Here is a 22,195-nt window from a genome sequence, read left to right on the forward strand (position 1 = left end):
AGGGTTCGATCTATACACAGCTCCTGTTCACCTCAGTGCTCAAATCCATCTCATACACTCCGGCAATCTAAATCTCATGGATTTGATGGCACATTTCTTCAGTTCGCATTTCTAAATACCGTGCAGTCGATATGTCCCAACGCATCTTGCTATTAGGAATCTAGGGTAGCGCAAACTATTCACCACCTCATTCCTCAACTTCAAGACGTCGTCAGCTTCACCAGCCATCCATCATGATCCGTATACGTCAATCCATACTTCTTTGTGCTTCCAAACTTGAAGTCATTTGTAAACATCGTATGCTGGACGTCTCCATCTCCTTTCCTTGTCCACCCGTTGGGCACGCAGGTCTGGACATTCTCCGCCGAACCCGAGTCATACTTCAGATTCAAGTCGCCAGCAACCACAGTCCTCGCAGTAGAGCCGCTTTGGCTCTTCAAATACGGAACCGCATCGAAGAGCAATGCCTTGCACTGAGTTAGGGCCACCGACTTTGATGAGGCCGACAAATGAGTAGTGCATGCAAAGTGGTCGCCCTTGGCCGCCGCGCACACGAAGATACGTTGCTCATTCCCTGAATCATGGGTTTGATACGGTCCTCCGTACGCGGTTATACCATCCCAGGTAGATGCGGCGACTCTCCCCAAGACTGCGCTGCCGTACTGGAATCCGTTCTTGCACTTATATGGAGCTGACGTGCGTTTATCGAAGGCCGGCATGAAGACTGAGTAGGTGTAATCAGTTGGCCATGCTTCAGCCAGATAGGATTGTAAGGTAGACACGTCGTTAGAGCAGATCTCGTTAACGGTGACAACGTTAGGGCCAGTTTGATATATCAACTCCGCACCCTCTGAGATAGAGTCGCCGTCGGCATAGCAGTTTGCAAGACCGGAGTTGCAGAGATTCAGTTGAAGCTCGACAAAGGACGTTGCTGAAGTACTCCCCGTGCGGCCTCGTCCGCCGGATCCATAGGGGCCGAGAGTAGCATTAACAAGTTCATTCGGCCGCAATTCGAATGAGGAGGGTACGGCCCGCGGAATTGTGGCACATGAAGAAATGCCCACAAGTGTAAAACTTACGAGAGAGCAGAGCTGAGGCAACATTCTTGACATACCAGAAGGCAGGAATGCAGATGTTTGGAATGGACCCTCTGGTATAGAAGTCATGAGCCCTATATAACCAGAGCAAGCCTTGCTCAGCACCTTGGTTTCTCGCAAACGGCCCCAAATGCGAAGGAGAGTTTCATTTTGCGGAAATATGGAGCGAATCATCTTGGAATGGTAAATCTCGGGGCACGTTGCCCGTATTTCGTAGGTTTCAGCCCCAACCGAGAGTATTCGGTGGCTAAAAATATAGTACACAGTAGGTCAAGAATTATAGAAATACCCAAAAGTCGAGCAGGTGGGAAGCGACAACACGAAATAGAATCACTGCGGAAGTAGATTGGACCAAACAAGTGGGTAGAGTGGAAAGTCGATGCAAAAATGTTTAGTTGATACGAGGAACCCTTAACACAGGAGATGGACGAACCTTGCAATCGGTATACCCTATAGATGTAGCGCAGAGCTTCCGAAGGGTTAGCGCACCGGCTCCTGTGCAGCTCCTTCATAGCACTTCCCAAGATCGGGAACCAGAGATATCACCTACACAGTATCAAGAAAACACATGGCATGACTGAGAGGACCTCTTGCAGATCTCGCAGAAGTTGCCAAGCACCAGCTTCCATCCGAGGATGAATGATTTCCCCTCCAAAATCCGGCTTTCGCCCGCGACAAAATCGACAAACCGGGGATCACTTTCACAGATTGCGCAACCGCTCGAAGGGATGAGTCCCTTGTACGAGACCTGCTCCGGGCAAGCTTTTTGCTGACTCTCGAATAACCATAATGCCGTAGATCGCATGTGCACCCCAGGCTCGCAACCTGCGGGCGAAGAGAAGGAGGCGGCGTTTTTCGCACGAAAACCTCGATTATATAATCGACCCGCCGCGGCATGGTTACTAATATATAGAGCAGAATGCGGAGTACGCGGAGTTAAATAAATTGGTGGAGCCATTCGACTCTACCATGCGTAGTGAATCGTGGTAACTGTGTATAAGCATCGATGGAAGCATCTAGAGATGATGCAATTCTACTGAACATGATGATCAAAATTAGTAATTACCGGTGGACCTCTCTCAATGGGTATAAATAAGTACGTGCCCTTGTGCAGGAAATACTCAACACAACTCACGGTTAGCCATTCCACGACCCTAATCCATAAATACCCTCATAGCTTGAGCGCCAGCTTCACCAACATCAAACATCACCCTCCACTCAACACACAGCCAACTTCAGTCTACACAGTATGACGGTCAAGAAGGTCTTCGGCGGCGCTTCTATCGGGGACTGGGGATTTTCAGAGAAGGATGACGTCGACCAATTGTTCGCCTTTCTCAAAAACGCTGGTGTCAAGGAGGTTGACACAGCCATCATCTACCCGAAGTCAGAAGAAAAGATCGGGAGGAGTATTACCGGTTATGAAGACTTGTTGATCTCCACCAAACTGCCTGGCGGTTTCCAACCGGGCACGTTGACAAAGGACAACATCCTCAAAGCTGCCCAAAACTCTCTCGACAGTGCGCGCGTCAAGCAATTCGATGTATTGTACATCCATGCTCCAGACCCGTCAGCCGATCTCAATGAAGCACTGGATGCAATCAACGAGCTCTACAAGAAGGGTATCTTCGTTCGCTTCGGACTCTCCAACTTCACCGCGGAGCAGGTGCAGGAGGTATACGACATCGCAAAGAGCAAGGGGTACGTGCTTCCGACCGTATACCAAGGCAACTACAATCCGATAGCAAGGAAACTGGAGACTTTGCTCTTTCCTACACTGCGGAAACTTGGTATCGCCTTCTATGCTTACTCCCCGTTGGCGGGAGGCTTCTTGGCCAAGACGAAGGAGCAGATCGAGGCAGGCGAGGGTCGCTTCAATGAGAACGCCCTCGGGGGCATGTATTTGAAGTTGTACAAACGGCCAGCTTACCTCGAGGCGCTATCTGAATGGAATAACATTGCGGAGGCAGAGGGGGTGAGCAAAGCTGAGCTGGCGTATCGGTGGGTTGCATATCATGGGGCGTTGAAAGAGGAGCTCGGAGACGCCGTCATCTTCGCTGGTAGGAACTTCGAGCAAGTTGAGCAGACCGCCAAGTATCTGGACAATGGGCCACTGAGCAAGGAATCTGCGCAGAGGATCGAGGAAATTTGGGCGAAGGTGGAGCCGGAGGCGGTAATCGATAACTACCATGGGTGATAGGCGCAGGTGTATTATACCGAAGTAGTCTTACATGGATGTCAGTCAATAGCTTAATCCTGAGAGGATGACTTCATTTATGCCAGGCAGTTTCCCTAGAGTTTCAAGAGCGAGGGTTCTCCAGGGCTTGCAAGTACAGGTTGTGAAGAATGCTAACCCGGAACGACTTAGATCGTTCGCCAACGTTCTCCTCAACTCTGCCTACCTACCTAACTTTGCCCGTGATTTTCATTTGCACCACACCTCCAACTTCTGTGGAACCTTTACACACCACAGACACGAGTTCTTCTTAGAAGAGGCATATGATTTGGCGTTATGTCATCGTCTCTAGCCGTATCCTAGCCTGATCACAAGAGGATGCCACGTCGATGCGAAGAGGGATGAGCCCCCCACTTGCACTGACTGAGATTAGGGACGAATCGTTGGCCAAGTAATCCGTGGACAAGGTGACTAAAGTCTCCATCTGTGTTCAATATCTGACAATATGTCTGGCCACTGTTGGGCGAAAGGTTCAACGCAGGAAAGCCCCCAGAACAATAGTCGGTATCTTCACGCATCTGTATCATATGTATCCGTGAATGTCAGTTCCCCAACCCATCGACTTCCGACGACCACCAGCAGGACACCATTTCACCATCTGTGAGAGCGGCCAACACGCTACCCCTCTCGATATCCATTGTTTGCTCCTGTCCTCCGTGCCTCGTTCCACTTTCAAGCGAGGTGGAAACTTTTACATCCGCTTAATTTCCAGGCTGGGAATATTAACTCCATATTCCCTTTATAGGAACCAGCAATTTAAATATTGGCACTAATGTACCCCGCAGCCACTCCCGGCAGATCCCATCCCCTAGTTGCGTCCAACAGTAATTCTCGAATTTCCGTCTTGGGCATATTAGGTGCACGTACATGTGCATACCGAGGTGCTGCCAAGCTAGAATGGATTTTCCGACGCGGTCATATGAGTCCCACAGCGGCGATGGTGGCTTTCTTCTTGAAGAACGTCTGTTCACTTCCGCCGGACTCCCTTTCCATGCTCGGAAGAGCTGACAAGTTATGCATTCTTCCTCAAGATACACAATTTCGGTGGTGTGGGCCGGCGTCATACTTTTCGCCCATGCACAGAACAAAACCCCGTACGATTATGTAGACCCGCTGATTGGGACGATTAATGGAGGTGGGAGCGAATGTCGATGACTGCGAGAAGCATGGTTGACCACATTAGGCCATGTGTTTCCTGGCGCAACTCTGCCTTTTGGTACGTACTTCTATAAGGCTCGAGTATTAGCTCAGTGCTGACTGGAAAAGGCATGGCCAAGGCGGGCCCAGATGTTAACGGCGAGAATCAAGGAGGCTTTGCGTCAGATAATAGCAGCATCATTGGATTCTCACACATGCATGATTCTGGTACCGGAGGCGTAAGCGATGAACAAACCCATCACATGCTCAGACTGACCTGCTCAGTCAGCATCAATGGGCAACTTTCCAATCTTCCCACAAGCAGGATGTCCCCGCAACGACATCAATGCCTGCAGTTACGCTCAGTGGGACCGAGAGGTCCTGCGCGTACAAGGCAGTGTTCATGCTAGGCCAGGCTATTTTGACATAACTCTTCAATCTCAGATCCGTGCCGAGATGACCGTGTCGAATCGCACTGCGTTATACCGCTTCACCTTTCCAGATGTGCCAACAACACCGAATATGACGCTCGCTCCTCATATCGTGGTCGACCTCCAGGATTTGCCTCATACCATGAGTGGCGGGAATATTACCGTACATGATAACGGTCGACTAACAGGCGGCGGAACTTTCTCGCCTAGTTTCGGTATAGGGCGGTACAAGTCATACTTTTGCGCAGATTTCAGCGGAGCCAAGCTGAAAGACTCTGGTATCTTCGTCAATAACTCCCCTAGCAGAAATAAGAGTTATCAGACAGTGAGAGACGCCGCAGGCGGCTGGGTACAATTCGAAAAGCCGACGTCCAACAACCAGATCCTCGTCCGAGTAGGCATGAGTTTCATCAGCGAGGCACAGGCCTGCTCGAACGCGGAGCGTGAAATCCCAGATTTCGACTTCAACGGAACCCTCCAAGTAGCAGAGAAGGCGTGGAGGGAGAAACTCAGTGTGATCGACATTGACAGCGGAAGCGCCAGCGAGGTCCTGTTGCGGGCATTCTGGAGCGGCGTCTACCGCACCATGATCAGCCCTCAGGACTACACTGGCGAGAATCCGTATTGGAATAGCGGAGAGCCCTACTATGACTCGTTTTATTGTATCTGGGACTCCTTCCGGAGCATTCATCCTTTCCTTACGTTGGTGGATCCGCACTCGCAGACGCTAATGGTGAGGAGCTTATTGGATATTTATAAATATCTGGGCAAGTTGCCGGATTGCAGGATGAGCTTCTGTAAAGGTATGCTCGGATCCTTTCTTGAGGTGGATAATGTATGCTCATGAACCTCACCCTAGGTTTTACGCAAGGCGGGTCGAACGCAGACATCGTCATTGCAGACGCCTATCTGAAGAACATTAGTGCAGGAGTGGACTGGAAACTTGCCTACGAAGCGGTAATATCGGATGCAGAAATCGAACCCTTGAATTGGGACGTGGAAGGTAATGGAGCTCGAATACCCCACTCATATAGTCACTGACATGTACCCAGGACGTGGCGGTCTTGAAGCCTGGAAAACAATAGGCTACATTCCCACTCGCAACTACGACACACTAGGCGTCGGAACCGAAACGCGTTCGATATCACGCACTGTCGAGTACGCCTACAACGACTTCGTCATTGCACTACTCGCTCGCGAGCTCGGCCATCAAGACGATTTCAAGAAGTATCTCGGCCGGTCTGGTAACTGGAAGAATATGTTTAAGAAGGATCAGCGCAGCGAGATCAACGGTATTGACACAGGCTTCGTGGGGTTTCTGCAGCCGCGGTATGCGAATGGTTCTTGGGGGTACCAGGACCCTATTTTCTGCAGCCCGCTGCAGGAGTTCACTGGATGTTATCTGTAAGCCTCTCATGCCACCTGGCAAGCCTCGATAACTTACAATCGTTACAGGAACCCCAGCGGCCGCGAAACCTACGAAGGCCCCATCTGGCTCTACACCTTCTTTGTCCCGGGTGACATGGCGACCCTCATCTCTACCCTCGGCGGTAAGGACCGCTTCGTCCAACGCCTGGACTTCCTCCACGAATCCGGCCTCCTCTACATGGGGGACGAGCAAGCCTTCCTCAAAGTCTTCCTCTATCATTACGCGGGACGCCCTGGTCTCTCCGCCAAACGCATCCACACGTACATCCCCAGCCAGTTCAACGACACGATCAACGGTATCCCCGGGAACGACGACAGCGGCGCCATGGGCAGTTTCGAAGCCCTAGCCATGATGGGCATCTTCCCCAACGCAGGACAAGATGTCTACTTCATCACGCCTCCCTTCTTCAAAGAAGTCCGTATCCGCAACGGGCAGACGGGGAAGACGGCCACAATACGCAATCACGATTTCCAGCCTGGGGATCGGAATGTGTATGTCCAGAGGGCGGTGCTGGATGGCAAGGAGTATACGAGGAATTGGTTGCAACATAAGTTTTTCTTGGAGGGGGGCACGTTGGAGTTGTACTTGGGGGATAGGGAGAGTGAGTGGGGGACGAGGGAGGAGGATGTGCCGCCGAGTTTGGGGCCGTTTGGGAAGAATGCGACGGGGGTGTGAGGGAGGATTTGGGGATTTGATTGGGGTATATCTTGAAAATGGAAATATGCCAGGTAGCAATGACCAGTTGCAGATTTGAGAATTGCCATACTAGGTGCGGGTCCCCTTCTTGTGGGAGAGCGGGAGATCAGTGAAACGTTGCAGTGATGCCGCAAGCATCGGTTGTCCGTGGTGTTGGTAACAGCACACCTTCTCCCCTTCCCGAACGCCGAACTGCCGTGTTGACCGGTGTCGCGTGAGAAGACTGTCACCTCTTGAACAATGTCGTATCGCTACCGCTGACAAGCTCAGCGTAAATTGTGGTCAAGAAAGACAAGCTTTCTAGACTCTTGACCCGTGAGCGAAACCCATTGCATTCGTCTTGCAGAATCATAAAGTACGGGACACCCCCCTTTTCCTAGATTTTCTGCATTTCCTACCATCCTATACAGTGACATGCAAGGGGTACTCCACCATTCGGGAACCACGGAAGGGAGACAATCTCTCTCCCGTTGCCCAGCTGACTCCATCACCCTCATCTAATCCCTCACGTCGACACCGTCGTCAAACCAAGCACCTCGAAGAAACCCCGCATATTACCTCCTCAATATCCACAAAGCTTGCTCCCATGAATCAAAAGCTTGCTTCCTGATGAGACGCAAGCACTATCACCTGCGGACACCGTCTGTACGGAACTGCATATAAAACCACCTCCGCAACCCGTTGCCGAATGCTTGTGCCTTTGCCGTCCCGGGATTCTGGGAATTCAGGCGTTTAGGCTTTATCTATTACGGAGCGTAGATTGACAGTTTGGAAGCGAGGAAGGGGAGGATAAGGCGTCGAGTTGTTATTCGATGAACTGGGAAGGGGGTGGATCGCAGATGGTGTATGCGGTGAGCTCTGCATGGGCGAATGTGTTTCGGATCGATAGGAACATGATCCCCTAGGGTATCGGCATATCTTATCGACCAGTGGTGTAAATAGCGCAACTGCTTATCTGGTTTCTCTACCCGCAGGTAAGATTGCTGCACGCATGGTTCAGATATACGGCATCTCTCGTGCTGGATAAGTGTCAGTCTGCTGCTGTGTATTAAGCCTGTTTTGGGGATCCCTTCCGAGACCACAGGAGATACGGTGTGTTGCTGCGCAGAGTTGTTTCCATCTCTTCCTGGTTCCCACTAGTATGTATTATTGTTCGGCAGGTCGATTAGAGCTCTGCATGTCAAGTCCAAGTGTGCGAGTAATATAGTGAGCGTGATATTGAATTACAGTTTGGATGTCTGGCGGTCCAGGCAGAGTTTAGTGCAAGCCTTTCCAAAATTTAGGCAATGCGTTCAGGTGGAGAGTCTCCAGAGTTAAAACGGTGTCCGATGCGTCACGGGACGGCTGGTCACGGATAGCTGAAGAAGTGGCTGGTTCGGGGTTGATGTGTGGCGAGGCCATGATGATGTGATGAAGAAATTGAGGGTCGCATCTCATCGGCAGAAACTACGAGAACAATCATCGTCGTCATACTTTGTTAGAAAACTTTGGTAACATCAGGATCTTGCAAGTTGAAAGGAAACAAAACAAGGACCCCACTTCCCCAGATCCTGCCGAGGCCCCTCCCCTTCAGCAATGATCGACCACTTCTCCCCGTCACCACCGTGGCCCCTCACCCCTCGTGACAATCCACAATCGGGATTCCCACCGATCTTGAGAAATACCGGTTGTACTGCGGAAGAGTCCCGCTTGGCCTGCAGCAAAACCGGAAGCTGTCTAAACGATCGTGACGTTTTTCTTTCACCTGTGCGAGTTTCTATGGGGTAAGACTTTCCAGGATGCGCATACGCAATGGCATCATGCGGTTGTCGTGGCGCGCCCAGAACCGAAGGACACACACATCGTGAAGGAAATGCGTGCGAGATGTGGAACCAGCTGTCCGGCTTGTTTGAAAAGATTTCACTACTCCGTACACGTGTCTGGGAAGAAGTTTCTCTATGAGTTAGCAGAACTTAAGGTAGACGCTGTGATAACGCTTTGCGGCGGTTATAATCGCACCTCAGCAGTCGTCGACCCGTCAAGTGGGATAGAGAGGGTTAGTCAGCTCCGAAAGGAATGTGCCTTTCCAGAAGCTCAACAGAAAACTGTTTCGGTCCAGCTGCGGCTTTGTTTGACAGACCCACTTGCTGGCGCAATATGGCGGTGCCGTGGCTCGTCATCTTGTGTCATGGTGGTGTTTCCCAGCGACCACCAGACCGGGAGACGTGGCGACCTTTCAGCTTCCTCTGACTCTGTTGAAAGTGCGGATGTTTGATGAGTGCATGCCAGCTGACAGACCGCCTGCACTTTCTCTAGGCATTGTCAAGGCCCAGAGCGCTCGACTCTCGACATGGCCAGCCAGCCATGACGTGAATCAAGGGGTGCTTGCGATGGAGGAAACGGCATTGGTGAGGGCCTGAGGCAGGGGAATGCCAACGCTGCAGGCGGATGTTGGACAACTCCACGAGGGGAGCCGTGAATGGGTGTCAGACGGTTGCCCCTGAGTCTCCTGGGTAGGCCCTTCCCCGGACTTTCGATGCGCCTCTCTTTGGCCCTTTTTTAGCGGTGTGGGAACGAGGTTGGAAAAGAACGCACGCTAAGCCCGATATGGCCGTGTTGCTATAGGGAAGATGCGTCGTGATACACCAGGTTGTCAAGCTGTTCGTAACAATTGGTTACGATGGCAATCCATGACCTGCAAGGTTATCGGTTTGAGTCTGAGCCTTTTCATTGTATCCCGCTGATCCCTGTAGAGGGCGGGTCTTGCGGTGAAGGCAGTTACTCTGGGTCTTGTCGGCATCGTGAACTCGGCCGTGTATAAAAGAACCCAACTGTCGCCCAAGAGTAAAGGCCACCCATCATCAAATCCCGATCCATTCCACACTCTCACTCATAAACAAGGAGCTTCAGTCACGGGCTACCACACCGAGAGGACTATCATCAACCGACACAACCAACTTACCTCTTCACACCAGACTTTCTCCATCATCATGCCGCATCTACCCTTCTCCACCACCTCTTCTCCTTCCTCTTCTCCCAGATCCTCTCCTAGCACGCCTTCGATAGTCCTACATCCCGCATCGGGTATAACTGATCGCTCAAACTGCGGCTTTCCCTCTGATCTCCAAGCAGGCACATCATCATCATCATCATCAAAACGCGAGCTGTATCGGTCCGCCGACAACGCGGCGTCGGCCTATCGTACACGCTACGCCCAGTATCTCGCGGCAACCTTCAACATGAGTCTGGAAGCCGCGTTGGCCGAGGCCGACACCCAGCTGCAGCAGGCTCCTCGTCGCTGCTCCGACGTCTCTGAAGCCGAAGTCCTGAGGGAGAGCTAGTTAGGGGAGTAGCCGGGGGCTTTTCTTTCACGATGTTACGACCTTTCTATTGGGAACAACTGTGGAGAGGTAATGGCACGGGTTTTGGGTTTATCAGGGCCATCCGGGAAGGGTCTTTTTGACCCTCGAGGGCATGATAATAAAAAAGTGTTCGTTTCTGCTTGTGCACCTTCGTGGATCATTTGACGACAGTGATAGCTGCTGATCCGACTATCCCCGAACAGGTAAGGGGAGGATAAGCGACAGCCGCGGCTCCGCTTCTTATCGCACGTGATGATAACGAAGACGAGTTCCCACCTTGGGGCGAGTCCAGACGTTCCAGGTTTCCAGAGGACCCAGCCTGCCTTGGGCTATCAATCTCGGAACGGGAGAATCATTTCACCACCGAGCAGACGTCGGTTCATCAACCTTCCTATTATTCTTCGCAAATGTAGGAATCACCTCGGATTCCGGTCTCTGGAGAGGCCGATCTTTGCCCCGCCAGAGGGAAAGCCCCCGATGACTGTGTCTGACTGGCCACTTGAACAACGAGCGAGAATGACGCCTCTGGGCGCTGCATCATCGAACTGACGAACCGGCTGGGCATCGTGGCTGTGTAACAAACGTCCATCGAGAATCCGGCACACAAAGGGCGAACTCTTGGCCAGCCATTTTGCGTTGTTGCTGTTCGAAACGGTGTCCCTGGGGTTTGTCGACAGCAGAAGTGCAAACAGAGGGGAGCAGGTGCTGGGTGGTGATTTGGCGAGTCTGCAGATTGATGATTCATCATCATGTGGGATTCAGGCATTCCTGAGACGTGTTATTGGTTCCTAAGCGTGGAAAGTGAGGCGGGTATGCGAAATGGTGAATGGCGATACCAAGAGCCGCAGTGCTTCCATAATCTATCCAGGAAGACACACGTAGCGTAGCTTCCCTTCCTCTGGTGCTACCCACCAATCAAGTCGTATGTTACCCCACTCTTCTACATGGAGTAGCGTACAACCCCCATGCACTCGCACGCACGTGTGGCGGCCTATAACTCTCTCTCTCCCTTGTCCTCCTGCTGTCCTCCTTCTTCACACAAACCTCTGGTTTCCTATCCTTATTGAATGGGTGAAGAGAACAGCCTTCCTACTGTCGAGGAGTCGACTGAACCTCCTTTATGTGCCCTACGTAGCGGCATTCATCATCACCATGGTCCAGAGACCACTGCACGTCATAGCACCCCCCAACCTCACGACGAGCGCCCTCCGAAATCGCTCTCGATTGCCCACACCCTCACGGCCGCGCAGGTTGCGAAGGAACTGGGTGTGGATATCCAGTACGAACATTCCTGTAATAACCAAGTACATGAAATCCTTTGCTAACTCCCCCAGAAATGGACTCAGCGCCACCGAAGCGGAATCTCGCCTTCGGCTCTATGGACCTAACAAGGTTAAAGGAGCTGAAGGGCTATCCCTGTGGGAGATTCTCTTGAGGCAGGTTTCGAACAGCCTCACCATAGTAAGTACTTTTCTCCCCGGGCGTGGCTGCTTCATATCGACGGGTGGGGTGCGCCTGCCAGCAGGCACCTTTGGACGTGGGTTCAGGCGCTGGACGCTAGGCATTCCTTGGATCTGAGATCCACAAGAGCAAGTCTGCCTCTCATCGGCTGCTTCGACTTCGTAAATTTCTTCTCAAACGAGGCCGTCCTAGTGCCCAAAGACCGCGAGGACTTTGGCCAAGCAGGCGATATGCCCTCCAACCCTGACTAACCTCCATCCTAGGTGCTCCTCATTACTATGGGATTGAGTTTCGGTATCAATGATTACATCGAAGGCGGCGTCATCTCAGCCGTCATTGTCCTCAACATCATAGTCGGGTAAGCATGTCCTCTTTCCATTTAGAGATGGTAAGGTTAACTTATACAGGTTCTGGCAGGACTACAAGGCAGAAAAGACCATACAGTCCCTCAAGAAACTCACGGCTCCGGAGTCAAATGTACTCCGTGATGGCAGCCTTGACAAGATCAAGGCAGTGGACCTCGTCCCAGGCGACATCGTCCACCTAAACGTTGGAAGCATCGTCCCTGCTGATCTTCGTCTAATCGATGGGATGAATGCATATACCGATGAAGCTTTCCTCACTGGAGAATCTCTTCCAGTCGAGAAAACCCCTGACCTGATCTTCGACGACGTCAATCTCCCCACTGGCGACCGTACCAACCTGGCCTTCGCCGGCAGCGAGATGAAATCCGGTCGATGTACCGGTATCGTCATTGCTACGGCAATGGGAACCGAAGTCGGAAAGATCGCTCGCATGCTCCGTCAAACCGACGATGTTCCTGAAGACAGCAGAATGCTTGTGAGATACCGGAAGAAATTCGTCAGTGGCGTCAAGGTCATTCTTGGGTTCGTCGGCACTCCACTTCAGACTACGTTGAGCAAGTTCGCGCTCTTGCTCTTTGGCCTCGCCATCCTTCTCGCCATCATCGTCTTCTCCGCCAACAAGTGGCAAGTTGGAGGAGAGGTCCTCATATACGGCATCTGCGTTGCGGTTGCAGTTATTCCTGAATCGCTTATTGCAGTCCTTACCATTACCATAGCGGTTGGGGCGAAGGCCATGGCAAAGTCGAACGTTATTATCAGAGTTTCCTCGGCTATTGAAGCCGTAGGAGGTGTAACGAACATCTGCTCTGACAAGACTGGAACGCTCACGCAAGGCCGGATGATCACGCGTAAAGCGGTTATTCCCGGCATTGGGACACTGGGTGTCCACGATACCACAGATCCCTATAACCCTGGAAGCGGATACGTCGAGCTTAATGGCAAACGCCTCGATCTGGATGACTATGAGCGAAGTCCACTACTCGAGACGTTCCTCCGCACTATCGCCCTCTGCAATCTTTCCACTGTTGAACCCACATTCGACGCTTCTTCACCCACCCCGGATACATCCAAGAATAAAGAAGCCGTCGATCGTTTTGACACCGATACGGAAACATGCACTTCGATACAGCAATCCACCACCATTACGGCCCCGACCACGCTAACGACCGGAGCCCGCACAGGGCCTTGGAAAGCTACAGGTGAACCGACTGAGATTGCCTTGCATGTGCTGGCACTGCGGTTCAACATGGGCAGGGAATCCCTTCTCCAGACGCTTGATATCACTCACGCTGCAGAGTTCCCTTTCGACTCCACTGTAAAGAAGATGACGGTCGTTTACCAAAATGCGGAGAGCCACCTCGACGTCTACACAAAAGGGGCGACCGAATTCGTATTGCCGGTTCTCAATGTCTCAGATTCTGAAAAGGCTACCATTCTGGAAACTGCGGAAGCTATGGCAGCCGATGGACTTCGTGTCCTGTGTGTCGCTCACAAGACTATGCCTCTTGGGACCGATTTAAGTGAGCGCTCATCTGTGGAAAGTGGACTGAACTATATTGGCCTTGTCGCTATCTACGACCCGCCCCGCCTCGAAACCAAGGGAGCGGTGCGGGACTGCCAGGTCGCCGGCATCACCGTCCACATGCTTACCGGAGATCACCCTGGAACCGCCATGGCTATCGCTCGTGAGGTCGGTATCCTCAACGGAACCGTACCAAACGCAAACTCCGGAACCGCCGTTATGCTTGCCAAGGACTTCGACCAGTTGTCCGACGAGCAGATTGACGCTATGGAGACTCTACCGCTTGTTGTTGCTAGATGCAGCCCTGCTACGAAGGTCAAGATGGTGTCCGCTCTGCATAGGAGGAAACTCTTCTGCGTTATGACTGGTGACGGTGTCAACGACTCCCCTGCGTTGAAAAACGCAGATGTGGGTATGGCTATGGGCACGGGAAGCGATGTCGCAAAGGATGCTGCTAAGATGGTTCTGACTGACGATAACTTCGCTTCGATCGTGAAAGCAGTGGAGGAGGGTCGTCGTCTGTTTGACAACATCCAGAAATTCCTGATGCACCTTCTCATCTCCAACATTGCGCAGGTCATCCTACTTCTCATCGGCCTGACCTTCAAGGACAACAACAACGACTCCGTCTTCCCGCTCTCACCTATTGAGATCCTCTGGGTCAATCTTATTACCTCCTCCTTCCTTGCCATCGGCCTGGGGCTGGAGGAATCCCAACCGGATAGCATGTTCCGCCCGCCTCACGACCTGTCCGTCGGCGTTTTCACCAAGGAGCTCATCACAGACAAGTTCATCTACGGGTTCTTCATGGGTGCTCTCTGTCTAGCTTCCTTCTCCATCGTCGCCTACGCAGGTCCCGGAGGCGGAAACCTAGGCTCTGGGTGCAACGAAGGTTGGAATGAGACATGCAGCGTTGTGTTCCGCGCTCGTGGTACCACATACGCCACTATCACGCTCTTGCTGCTCGTTACAGCCTGGGAAGTCAAGCACTTTTCCCGCTCTCTCTTCAACCTGTACCCAGACTCTGCCTCCCATCGCGGTCTCTCCATCTTCCCAACCCTCTGGCGAAATCGCTTCCTGTTCTGGGCTGTTACAGCGGGCTTCTCGATCATGTTCGCCATCATCTACTTGCCCATTATCAACCGCGATGTCTTCAAGCATGCAGCGATTAGCTGGGAGTGGGGTGTCAGTTTCTCGTGCGTGGCGGTGTATGTGGCAGCGATCGAAGCGTGGAAGGCTTGTAAGAGGCGGTTTGGGATTGGGAGTGGGAAGCACAAGGTGTTGAGCAGGGAGGATGCGGAGATGAGGGCGGGATTGGGAATGGAGGTTACGAGGTTGGTGGTTGGGGAGGGCGAGAAGAGGTAGATGAGAGGGGTGTTGCGAGAGGATAGAGTGAGTGGGTGGCAGGAGCTGTGGGGCTGCTGAAGGGAGGTTGATCAGATTGTCTGACCGAGGCGCAAGCCGTGCGTCTGCTGGTGCTGGTGTGGGTTTCATTCCTCTCGTCTGGGTTTCCTCCTTTCACTATCTCTACGACACTACACGACTCGACTCGACTCGACACGGCACGGCACTTCTATGGCATCCTCATTTCCCCATTCGTCCATTCATTATCACGACCATTACGATTCGAACATCTCGGTTCAGCGTTCAGATGGATGGCATTTCCATCGCTTTTCGGGTTTACTCTGTTCCCTCTCCAGTTAGATGGCAAGTCTCTCGTTTTTCAGGGTTACGCACATTGTTACCTGTCCTGTCTTTACCGTTATGAACTTGGGCTGGACGCTAGGTTTGCTGCTATGAAAATCCAACTTCGTCGCTCGTTATATTGAGTATCCAGGATGTGCAATGTGTGATGTGTGGTGTTGAGTGGTTAACAACGCGAACTGTATAGGGACATGTCGACCTCGTTGGATGAGGGAATGGTAGGACTGCTGGAAGCGATTATCACTCGTGGGTACTCCGCGCTTGGTTGGGAGAAGTACATGAATGGGTTCTGCCACGTCTCTCATTGGTATCTACAAGTGCTCCGAATACATATGGATAGCCTTTCATCGCTCTCTACGTCGAGGATTGTACCGCTCTGGAAGACCGTAAAGTATACTCGTACATGCCAGCTCTATGGATTTTTCTTCCCTAGAAATCAGGCCCTACAAGGACTACACGGTAGGAAAGCATATCGTGTCATCTCAACCTGGAAATAAGTCACTCAATCTCGTCCCACCTACTCGACACTCCTCGGATAGATATTATCCACACAGGCGTAAGTGACTTTATCGAAAGCTGCTTTGCTCATAATGATATACTCCAAATGTTACTTCCCAGGTTCCCAGTTCCCCTCTCTTCGCCAAAACCAGAGACGGTGATCCGTAATAATGTCATGCATGATATTGCCCGCTTCCGTCCCGTGTATACGCGTCTGCAGCCACTTGACAAAAGCATCCGCTTCGAGCAACGTATTTCCCGACCCTCGCAATTCCCTTGTCCCTCCCGCCGCACCTAGCCAGCTTCCCGGGTATCCCGCACTCCCGCACTCCCCCAGCCCCAACCCAATCCCATCCAATCCAAACTGTAGCCACCCCACTACACATACCCCTTCCTGGCCCCCTGAAAAAAGAACCTCACAACAAAGACCTGCAACCCAGCCATGACGATCATGAGCCCGCTCTCCATGAGGCTGAAATTGAGGATGCGCTTCTCGGTGCTGCGCACGGTGGAGAAGTTGCGGTTCTCGCGCGTGCGGAAGTACTTTTGGTTGCGCGAGATGGTGGACAGCTGGGCCGAGAGCTTGAGGATGGATTCCTCGAGGACCGACGTCTGCTCCGGGCTGGTGCCCGGGCGCGAGGGGAGTTGTGCGTTGCGGGCTTCGTTTTCGACCTGCGAGTTTCGAAAGTGAGCAATGAGTCGTCTGTGCTTTGGTAGAGAAGAAGCCTGAGGTAGAAATCACGGGGGTGTGATAGCTATAAGAAACGGAGCAAGAGGACATACCGCAATCTCGAAATCCACGACCTTCTCCGCAAACGTGCTCATCTCGTTGTTGAAGCAGAAGCGATACTCGCCCCTCTCCTGCGCCGTGAAGACGAAGTCGCCCTGCCGCTCCTTGCTCCCGTCCAGTATCACCTTCTCGTTGGGCCCCACGACGCTGTAGTCCACGTCAAAGGCGCCTCCTGATTGCACCTATATACCGCCAAAATCATCATCATATCAGCTTATGCACGATAGACTCTGAGGCAGCACTTCCGAATGAAGATGGGAGCTGTGCGAGAAGGGAATCACCTACAGCGAAGTAAAACGCCACCTTCTGCCCCGGATGCTCCGTCGTCGCGAAGAAACACGCCTTCTCGTGCGCCTCGAGTTTGTACGTCAGGGCTGTTGCGTGCGCCAGGCCCAGCAGGCAGGCTACTGCGCCGAGGAGCCGCATCGTCGGGCAAGCAGTTCCTCCCCAATCGTGCCGAATTTGCGTGTGAAGTCTTGTCAGAGGACGGGCGTGGGATACTTCGGGATTCCGGTTCTGGCGGGTGAGAGAGGAGGTGGTGTGGAGGTTTGGGAATTGTCGATTGAGTGGACACCAACAATTGTGTCGTGCTCCGATGCGGTAACTTCCAGCTGTCGATTACGGGAGTACCAGGGTAGGGCAGTCGGGGATGGAGGAATGTTTTGGCGGGAAAGTCTTGGCGGCAAGGGCGCTTGTTCGGCTTTCATCTCAATCCAGTTAAGAGGTGAACAACTTGTTACCCCAAGCCATTGTACGCTCAGGGTACGAAGCTTGCTCGACAACCATGAGGTTCAAAAAGTTGAATGGCGTCTAGCATATAATACCTGCATTCTGATTCGCGTGTGTGAGTATCAAATGCCCCAAATCCAGCCCAAAGCTTAAGGCAGCACCAAAAGCACCAAGCCAATTTCAACCCACCCTCCAAAAACCCCAAGCCAAGTCTAACCCTACTCCAATGCCCATCGTACATGCCACTTCGATCCCACGTTCACAACGTCCACCGTAAACCACTGCAAATCCTAAAGGGAGAATTAAACGAAGAAAAGATGAACTCCTCGAATGCAAACCTCGCGCCAGGTGTATCAATAAGCACAGCACCGCATGGCAGGACAGAAGATTGCCCGAGCCACTTGCTCCCCGGGGACGCAATCCAAAAACGACGTTCGCTAGCAATCCCTCTCTAATGCACTTTACGCAATTTTCAAAGCACCGAACCCGGGAATGGAAGCACGGCCGCGGCAGAATCCCTCGTACGCTGATAAAAGCGGTCAGCAAAGGAAATGGAAAAAATGCTTAACGGATGAATATGGAGTCAGCCTTGCCCCATAAGTTCCGTTGTTTGTTCACGTGGTCCATGCCCAGCTGTATGTTGTCGGCGGGGTCGGCAAGATCCCATAATATCTCGTCTAAAAGGTGAGTGTCAGTGGAGAACACGAGTGCTAGGGAGCGGGAGACATACCATCGTCTAGATATTGCGGTTTCGAGTATTGAGGTTTGCTGATGATAGCGAACTTTATCTTGTCGAAAGGTTTGCCTTTGATCTTGGTGAAGTCGGAGAGACGCTTTTTGGTTTCACTGAAAGGTTCTCCCTGCGCCTGAATGAGCAGTGTTTCTTACGTGAACGGTCGTTAGACTGTACCTCTTTCAAAGGAAACCTGAACGGTATTCCATGAAGCCTATTTGGTTCCTTGTCGAAGTGGAAGACGGTAATCATCTTGTCCGACTCCCCTTCAGGGAACGGCGCTGCATACACTGTGATATATTCGCCAATGCTCATGATCCCGAAGTCCATGGGAAGCTCTTTCATGAATTTGTGATTATGAGCCTGGTACACCCGTACTCGTTTGGCAACGTCGCTGCTTATGTTCGCTTTTGATTGGAGAGACTCGATCAGGTCCGTTATGCGGCCCGTTTTGGGGAGCATGAGCTGATACTCCTCCTCCTTGAGGATTCCTTCCGGCAACCACGTGACTTTTACTGGTTTCCTCTGCTCCATCTCTTTAAGACTCATGTCGAGGACTTCGTAGAAAAGTGCGTCGGATTTCTGCGTCGCGGTGCCATAGTTGTAGGTACCCGGGAACAGTATTGAATTCAGTGTGAGTTGAGGGTTGTATTTGATGGGCGCTTTCGGCTTTCCGCCGACAGTCACTGTGGTAAAACGCATGTGAGTCGACGGAGCTTGGATCTGCTCCGCAACCTTAGCGGCAAGCTGGTCGTATGTCATCTTTTTGCTGAGCGTCAAAGCGAAGGTGGGTAGCTCAGAGTCCACTCTCGGCACGAACTGCACATTGATACGGTTGAGGAGATAGTCGTAGAACTCCTTCGCTTCGGCATAGCCACCGGCGGCCGCGATCTGGCTGGCTCTAGAAAATCATTAGCAAAGCAGTCTACATTGATGACGAAGTACATACTCTTTGTCGGGAAGCACTCGTTGCACGGTTATGATGTCGCCATCTTGGATCTCGGCCTGGGCCAAGGTCACCTTAGGCTTCATCGCCTCAATCATGTTATGCTTGATCTCCTCCGAGAGCTTGAAATTCGTGCCAGCCGGCCATCCCATCAACCTCAAGATCTGAGGCCCTACATCCTGGACCTTATCCTGGAATGCTGCGTAGAAGGTGCCCACTCCAAACAGACTTTGCTCCTTTGCATCGAAATGCTTGAGGAAAAGCATCAGCGGCCGGTTGTTCGGCTGACCCTTTAGATCAACGAGCTTCTCGCCAAAGATGCCATGACCATCCTCCGCCTGCTTTTCGGCCACTTCCATCCATAACCGGAATGGCACCTTGCTGGAAAACTTGTTTGAGGCTTCTTCCACAGTCATGGTAGGATGGTCAATCGGGACATCCGGCCTGATTGTGCCGTTCTGGCGGTTCACCATCGCCCAAGGGCGGAGCATAGTCGGCTCCACCTCCAGATCTTGTGCGACGATCTCACAAAATTGCGATATGGTCGTGGTCCTAAGTATTCGGTAGGTCTTTGGGTGGGCAGGCGGTTCTGAGTTCGGGTCTCCCTTCCACGGGACTATATCGAAACCTTGATAGGCCTTGAAGTTGGCGACCGAAGCGACCTGTATGTCCATGTAGAGGTGGGCTTCCTCCCTTTCCTTTCTCTTCCTCTCACGCAGCGCGTCTTCTTCTGCGACTCGATCCGCTTCAGAAGGTTAGCAATAGGCAAATGGGTATAGAACGCTGAACCACTTACCTAAATGCTTCGGTGGTGTAGGCTCCTGTCCCGTCATCAAGACTTTATCTAACCTACTCTCCCTAATATACACCAGCATATATGCACTCATAGAGCGCTTGACCGACCACGTTTTGGAGTAAGGATTCCTTTGTCCAACGCCGTTGGCGCTGATAACATCACCCCCGAAGTTCTCTTCAAGGGCTTCCCGTCTCGTTGCGCGCGTTACACGGTCATCGTCGAATTTGTAGAAGTCACCCTCCTTATTAGGTTTGAGAAATGCATAATAATGGCCTGCGTTCAGGTCACCACTGTGAACCAGGACTCCGTGCAAGTGGTATATATATGGCTCGGATCGATCGGCACGCTCGGAAAGGTAGGGCGAGGCGTCCCACACCTCGGGGAACTCATAACGGTCGTTGACCTTCATCATAGCGTCCCGATTAATATCATACTCGAACCGCTTGAGTTGCAGGTGGAGGACTTCGGGAAATTCTTCGAAAATGACGCCCTTCTTCGCGTCTTGCAGCCCGTAGCCTTCGGCAAAATATTTGTTTTCTCCGTCCATGATCTCCACCTGTATGTAATCTTTGAAGCTGTCATCGAGATTCTTGTTTCCGCTCACATTGAGCTGGATATCCCAGAACTCCTCGATTCGCGACGATTCATAGTCAACATTGATGCAGGAGAGGAAAGTCTTTGTCTTGCCCACAAACATCTTCCCAAGTGCACCTTCGACCTCGGTGCCCTTCATTTTCTCGTCCAGTTTGTCCATTAGCACGCGGGACAGCTCCTGCACGTCTTGCTGCTCAAAGATTTGCTTAGAATCCCAGCCGAACGATTGGGTCAATTCTGTCGTTCCTACGGCGGTGTTGGAGTATTGCAAGTGGTAAAACAAGCGCTGTAGCGCATAGGCGCTGTCCATGCGGCCTGATTCCTGGTCGGTGGGTATCTGATAGACGACCTGACGGAACAAGTGGGTGAAGAAGAGAGATTGGAGCAGAGAGTTGAGGTAGCACGTGGCACCCTGGTTCTTGAGTCCAACCATGCCTGTCTCCTTCTTGGAGTCGTAGTTGAGGAAATTGTGCCATAAGACGCCGGTCGGGTCCTTTATCACACGTACGTAGGCGGTTATGTTGGCGCAGTTGTCCTCGACCATGGGCCGGCCGCGGTCCTCGTACGACACCTGAAAGAGGCGGCGCAGCTCGGCGAAACGTGTGAAGCCCCAGTCTCCTTCGTCGGCAGTGAAGCGGTGATTTGCGGAGTGGGAGATGAACATGGTCGGGTCGTTGGGGTTCCATAGCACGAGCATGAACTGGACACAGGCATACCAGTCCTCGGGTATCTCATTTTCGCCATAGCCGTGCTCTAGGTAGAATGAAGCGTAGTCTACATTGTTGCCGTACGGAAAGAAGAGTATCCGCCAGGGATGCCCGCCGCAATGGAAGATGGGGCCCTCCTCCCTGCGGCTCAGGCTGCGCCAGTTTGTGATGTTCCAGGTGTGGTATGCCGCATCCTCGACCTCTTGGTCCACCAGCTCGGGCATGTGCTTTTTCATGAAGGCTTCATACTCGTCGGCGCGGGGCGCGGGCTCGGGCTCCTCGTCGTCCATGGACTCGTCGGCGTCTGGATTAATAATGGCTACGCTGTTCTTCTCGTCGAACTCGGAGTCGACCATCATGTCGCTTCCGATCTGTAGACAAGGTACAGAATTCAGTAATTGGGGTAGCGGCAGCGGTCGGTGGGAGAGGCACATACCTGGTCCATGATTCTGGTGGCGGCGCTGCGCACGAGCGAAACAAGGTGATGTGGGGGGAAAGAAGAAAGGGTATCTGAAAAACTGAAGAAAGGCGGCTCTGGGCGGAAACAAGGGAGGGCACCTAGGTAGCCAGCGACAATGGAGAGGTGAAATTGACGAGGCAAAGAGCAGGCGCCGAGGAGGGGAGGGGTGGAAGGAACAGCAGGGAACTGGAAGGGTAGCAGTTCCTGAAGTGTGGAGAGAAGTGATGTTCACTGCCACGGTCTCACGGGCCTCTCGCTAAAGCGGTGGCGGGCAGCGCGCCGCGGTGATGACGCCCCGGAGCTTTTGGTAGGAAGAATCTCGGAGAGGCAGGCGGTTGCGGAACTGGGGAGCGGCGAACAGACGACGAGTTCGCGGGCAGTGGCAGCTGTATCGCTGGCGACGAGTGGCGCACTGTGTTAGAGCGGGTCTGTGAGTGGTGGTGGTGTTGGAGGGGTAGGAAAAGAAAAGTTCGCTGTCTATACATAGATCCAGAGGTATCGAGGGAGATGTACAGGTACGCGG

The 22,195-nt window shown here is 52.4% G+C and overlaps 8 protein-coding genes across 8 annotated transcripts; 5 read left to right on the top strand and 3 right to left on the bottom strand.

The window, feature by feature from the left end:
- Positions 1–66: 66 nt before the first annotated feature.
- EI97DRAFT_433363 (uncharacterized protein) lies at positions 67–1,277 on the bottom strand. The gene is made up of 2 exons (XM_033798377.1): positions 821–1,277; positions 67–769 (listed from the first exon to the last, which is right to left on the bottom strand). Exons 1-2 carry the CDS (start codon positions 1,269–1,271, stop codon positions 201–203), a joined length of 1,020 nt encoding a protein of 339 aa, XP_033654071.1. The 5' UTR covers positions 1,272–1,277; the 3' UTR covers positions 67–200.
- Positions 1,278–2,072: 795 nt separating this feature from the next.
- On the top strand, positions 2,073–3,409 carry EI97DRAFT_433364 (aldehyde reductase). Its single transcript, XM_033798378.1, has one exon. It carries the CDS (start codon positions 2,347–2,349, stop codon positions 3,292–3,294), a length of 948 nt encoding a protein of 315 aa, XP_033654072.1. The 5' UTR covers positions 2,073–2,346; the 3' UTR covers positions 3,295–3,409.
- Positions 3,410–4,601: 1,192 nt separating this feature from the next.
- Positions 4,602–6,999, top strand: EI97DRAFT_398394 (alpha-1,2-mannosidase-like protein; the record flags this gene model as incomplete). The annotated part of the gene is made up of 5 exons (XM_033796393.1): positions 4,602–4,709; positions 4,756–5,704; positions 5,761–5,904; positions 5,954–6,305; positions 6,357–6,999. Coding segments are annotated over 5 exons (2,196 nt in total), but the record flags the coding sequence as incomplete, so codon positions are not given.
- Positions 7,000–9,695: 2,696 nt separating this feature from the next.
- On the top strand, positions 9,696–10,346 carry EI97DRAFT_458455 (uncharacterized protein; the record flags this gene model as incomplete). Its single annotated transcript, XM_033800913.1, has 2 exons — positions 9,696–9,707; positions 9,759–10,346. 2 exons carry the CDS (start codon positions 9,696–9,698, stop codon positions 10,344–10,346), a joined length of 600 nt encoding a protein of 199 aa, XP_033654074.1.
- Positions 10,347–11,284: 938 nt separating this feature from the next.
- On the top strand, positions 11,285–12,182 carry EI97DRAFT_43305 (uncharacterized protein). The gene is made up of 2 exons (XM_033798304.1): positions 11,285–11,646; positions 11,702–12,182. Exons 1-2 carry the CDS (start codon positions 11,435–11,437, stop codon positions 11,943–11,945), a joined length of 456 nt encoding a protein of 151 aa, XP_033654075.1. The 5' UTR covers positions 11,285–11,434; the 3' UTR covers positions 11,946–12,182.
- EI97DRAFT_43483 (sodium transport ATPase) lies at positions 11,986–15,345 on the top strand. Its single transcript, XM_033798725.1, has 2 exons — positions 11,986–12,186; positions 12,236–15,345. Exons 1-2 carry the CDS (start codon positions 12,107–12,109, stop codon positions 15,078–15,080), a joined length of 2,925 nt encoding a protein of 974 aa, XP_033654076.1. The 5' UTR covers positions 11,986–12,106; the 3' UTR covers positions 15,081–15,345.
- Positions 15,346–16,295: 950 nt separating this feature from the next.
- EI97DRAFT_377237 (uncharacterized protein) lies at positions 16,296–17,133 on the bottom strand (the record flags this gene model as incomplete). Its single annotated transcript, XM_033795599.1, has 3 exons — positions 16,296–16,589; positions 16,701–16,889; positions 16,993–17,133. 3 exons carry the CDS (start codon positions 17,131–17,133, stop codon positions 16,296–16,298), a joined length of 624 nt encoding a protein of 207 aa, XP_033654077.1.
- Positions 17,134–18,000: 867 nt separating this feature from the next.
- Positions 18,001–21,646, bottom strand: EI97DRAFT_376925 (cysteine proteinase; the record flags this gene model as incomplete). The annotated part of the gene is made up of 5 exons (XM_033795587.1): positions 18,001–18,113; positions 18,167–18,296; positions 18,347–19,070; positions 19,119–19,860; positions 19,912–21,646. The coding sequence occupies 5 exons, from the start codon at positions 21,644–21,646 to the stop codon at positions 18,001–18,003; spliced, it is 3,444 nt and encodes a 1,147-aa protein (XP_033654078.1).
- Positions 21,647–22,195: the final 549 nt, after the last annotated feature.

This window comes from Westerdykella ornata (assembly GCF_010094085.1).
Source record: "Westerdykella ornata strain CBS 379.55 unplaced genomic scaffold EI97scaffold_10, whole genome shotgun sequence".
Taxonomy (NCBI): Eukaryota; Fungi; Ascomycota; class Dothideomycetes; order Pleosporales; family Sporormiaceae; genus Westerdykella; species Westerdykella ornata.

Coding starts and splice junctions, on each gene's coding strand:
- EI97DRAFT_433363 (XM_033798377.1), bottom strand. CDS start 1,271: ATGATTCGCTCCATATTTCCGCAAAATGAAACTCTCCTTCGCATTTGG. Junction 770..820: donor GTTGATATATCAAACTGGCC/CTAACGTTGTCA, acceptor TGTCTACCTTAC/AATCCTATCTGGCTGAAGCA.
- EI97DRAFT_433364 (XM_033798378.1), top strand. CDS start 2,347: ATGACGGTCAAGAAGGTCTTCGGCGGCGCTTCTATCGGGGACTGGGGA.
- EI97DRAFT_43305 (XM_033798304.1), top strand. CDS start 11,435: ATGGGTGAAGAGAACAGCCTTCCTACTGTCGAGGAGTCGACTGAACCT. Junction 11,647..11,701: donor GAACTGGGTGTGGATATCCA/GTACGAACATTC, acceptor TAACTCCCCCAG/AAATGGACTCAGCGCCACCG.
- EI97DRAFT_43483 (XM_033798725.1), top strand. CDS start 12,107: ATGGGATTGAGTTTCGGTATCAATGATTACATCGAAGGCGGCGTCATC. Junction 12,187..12,235: donor GTCCTCAACATCATAGTCGG/GTAAGCATGTCC, acceptor TAACTTATACAG/GTTCTGGCAGGACTACAAGG.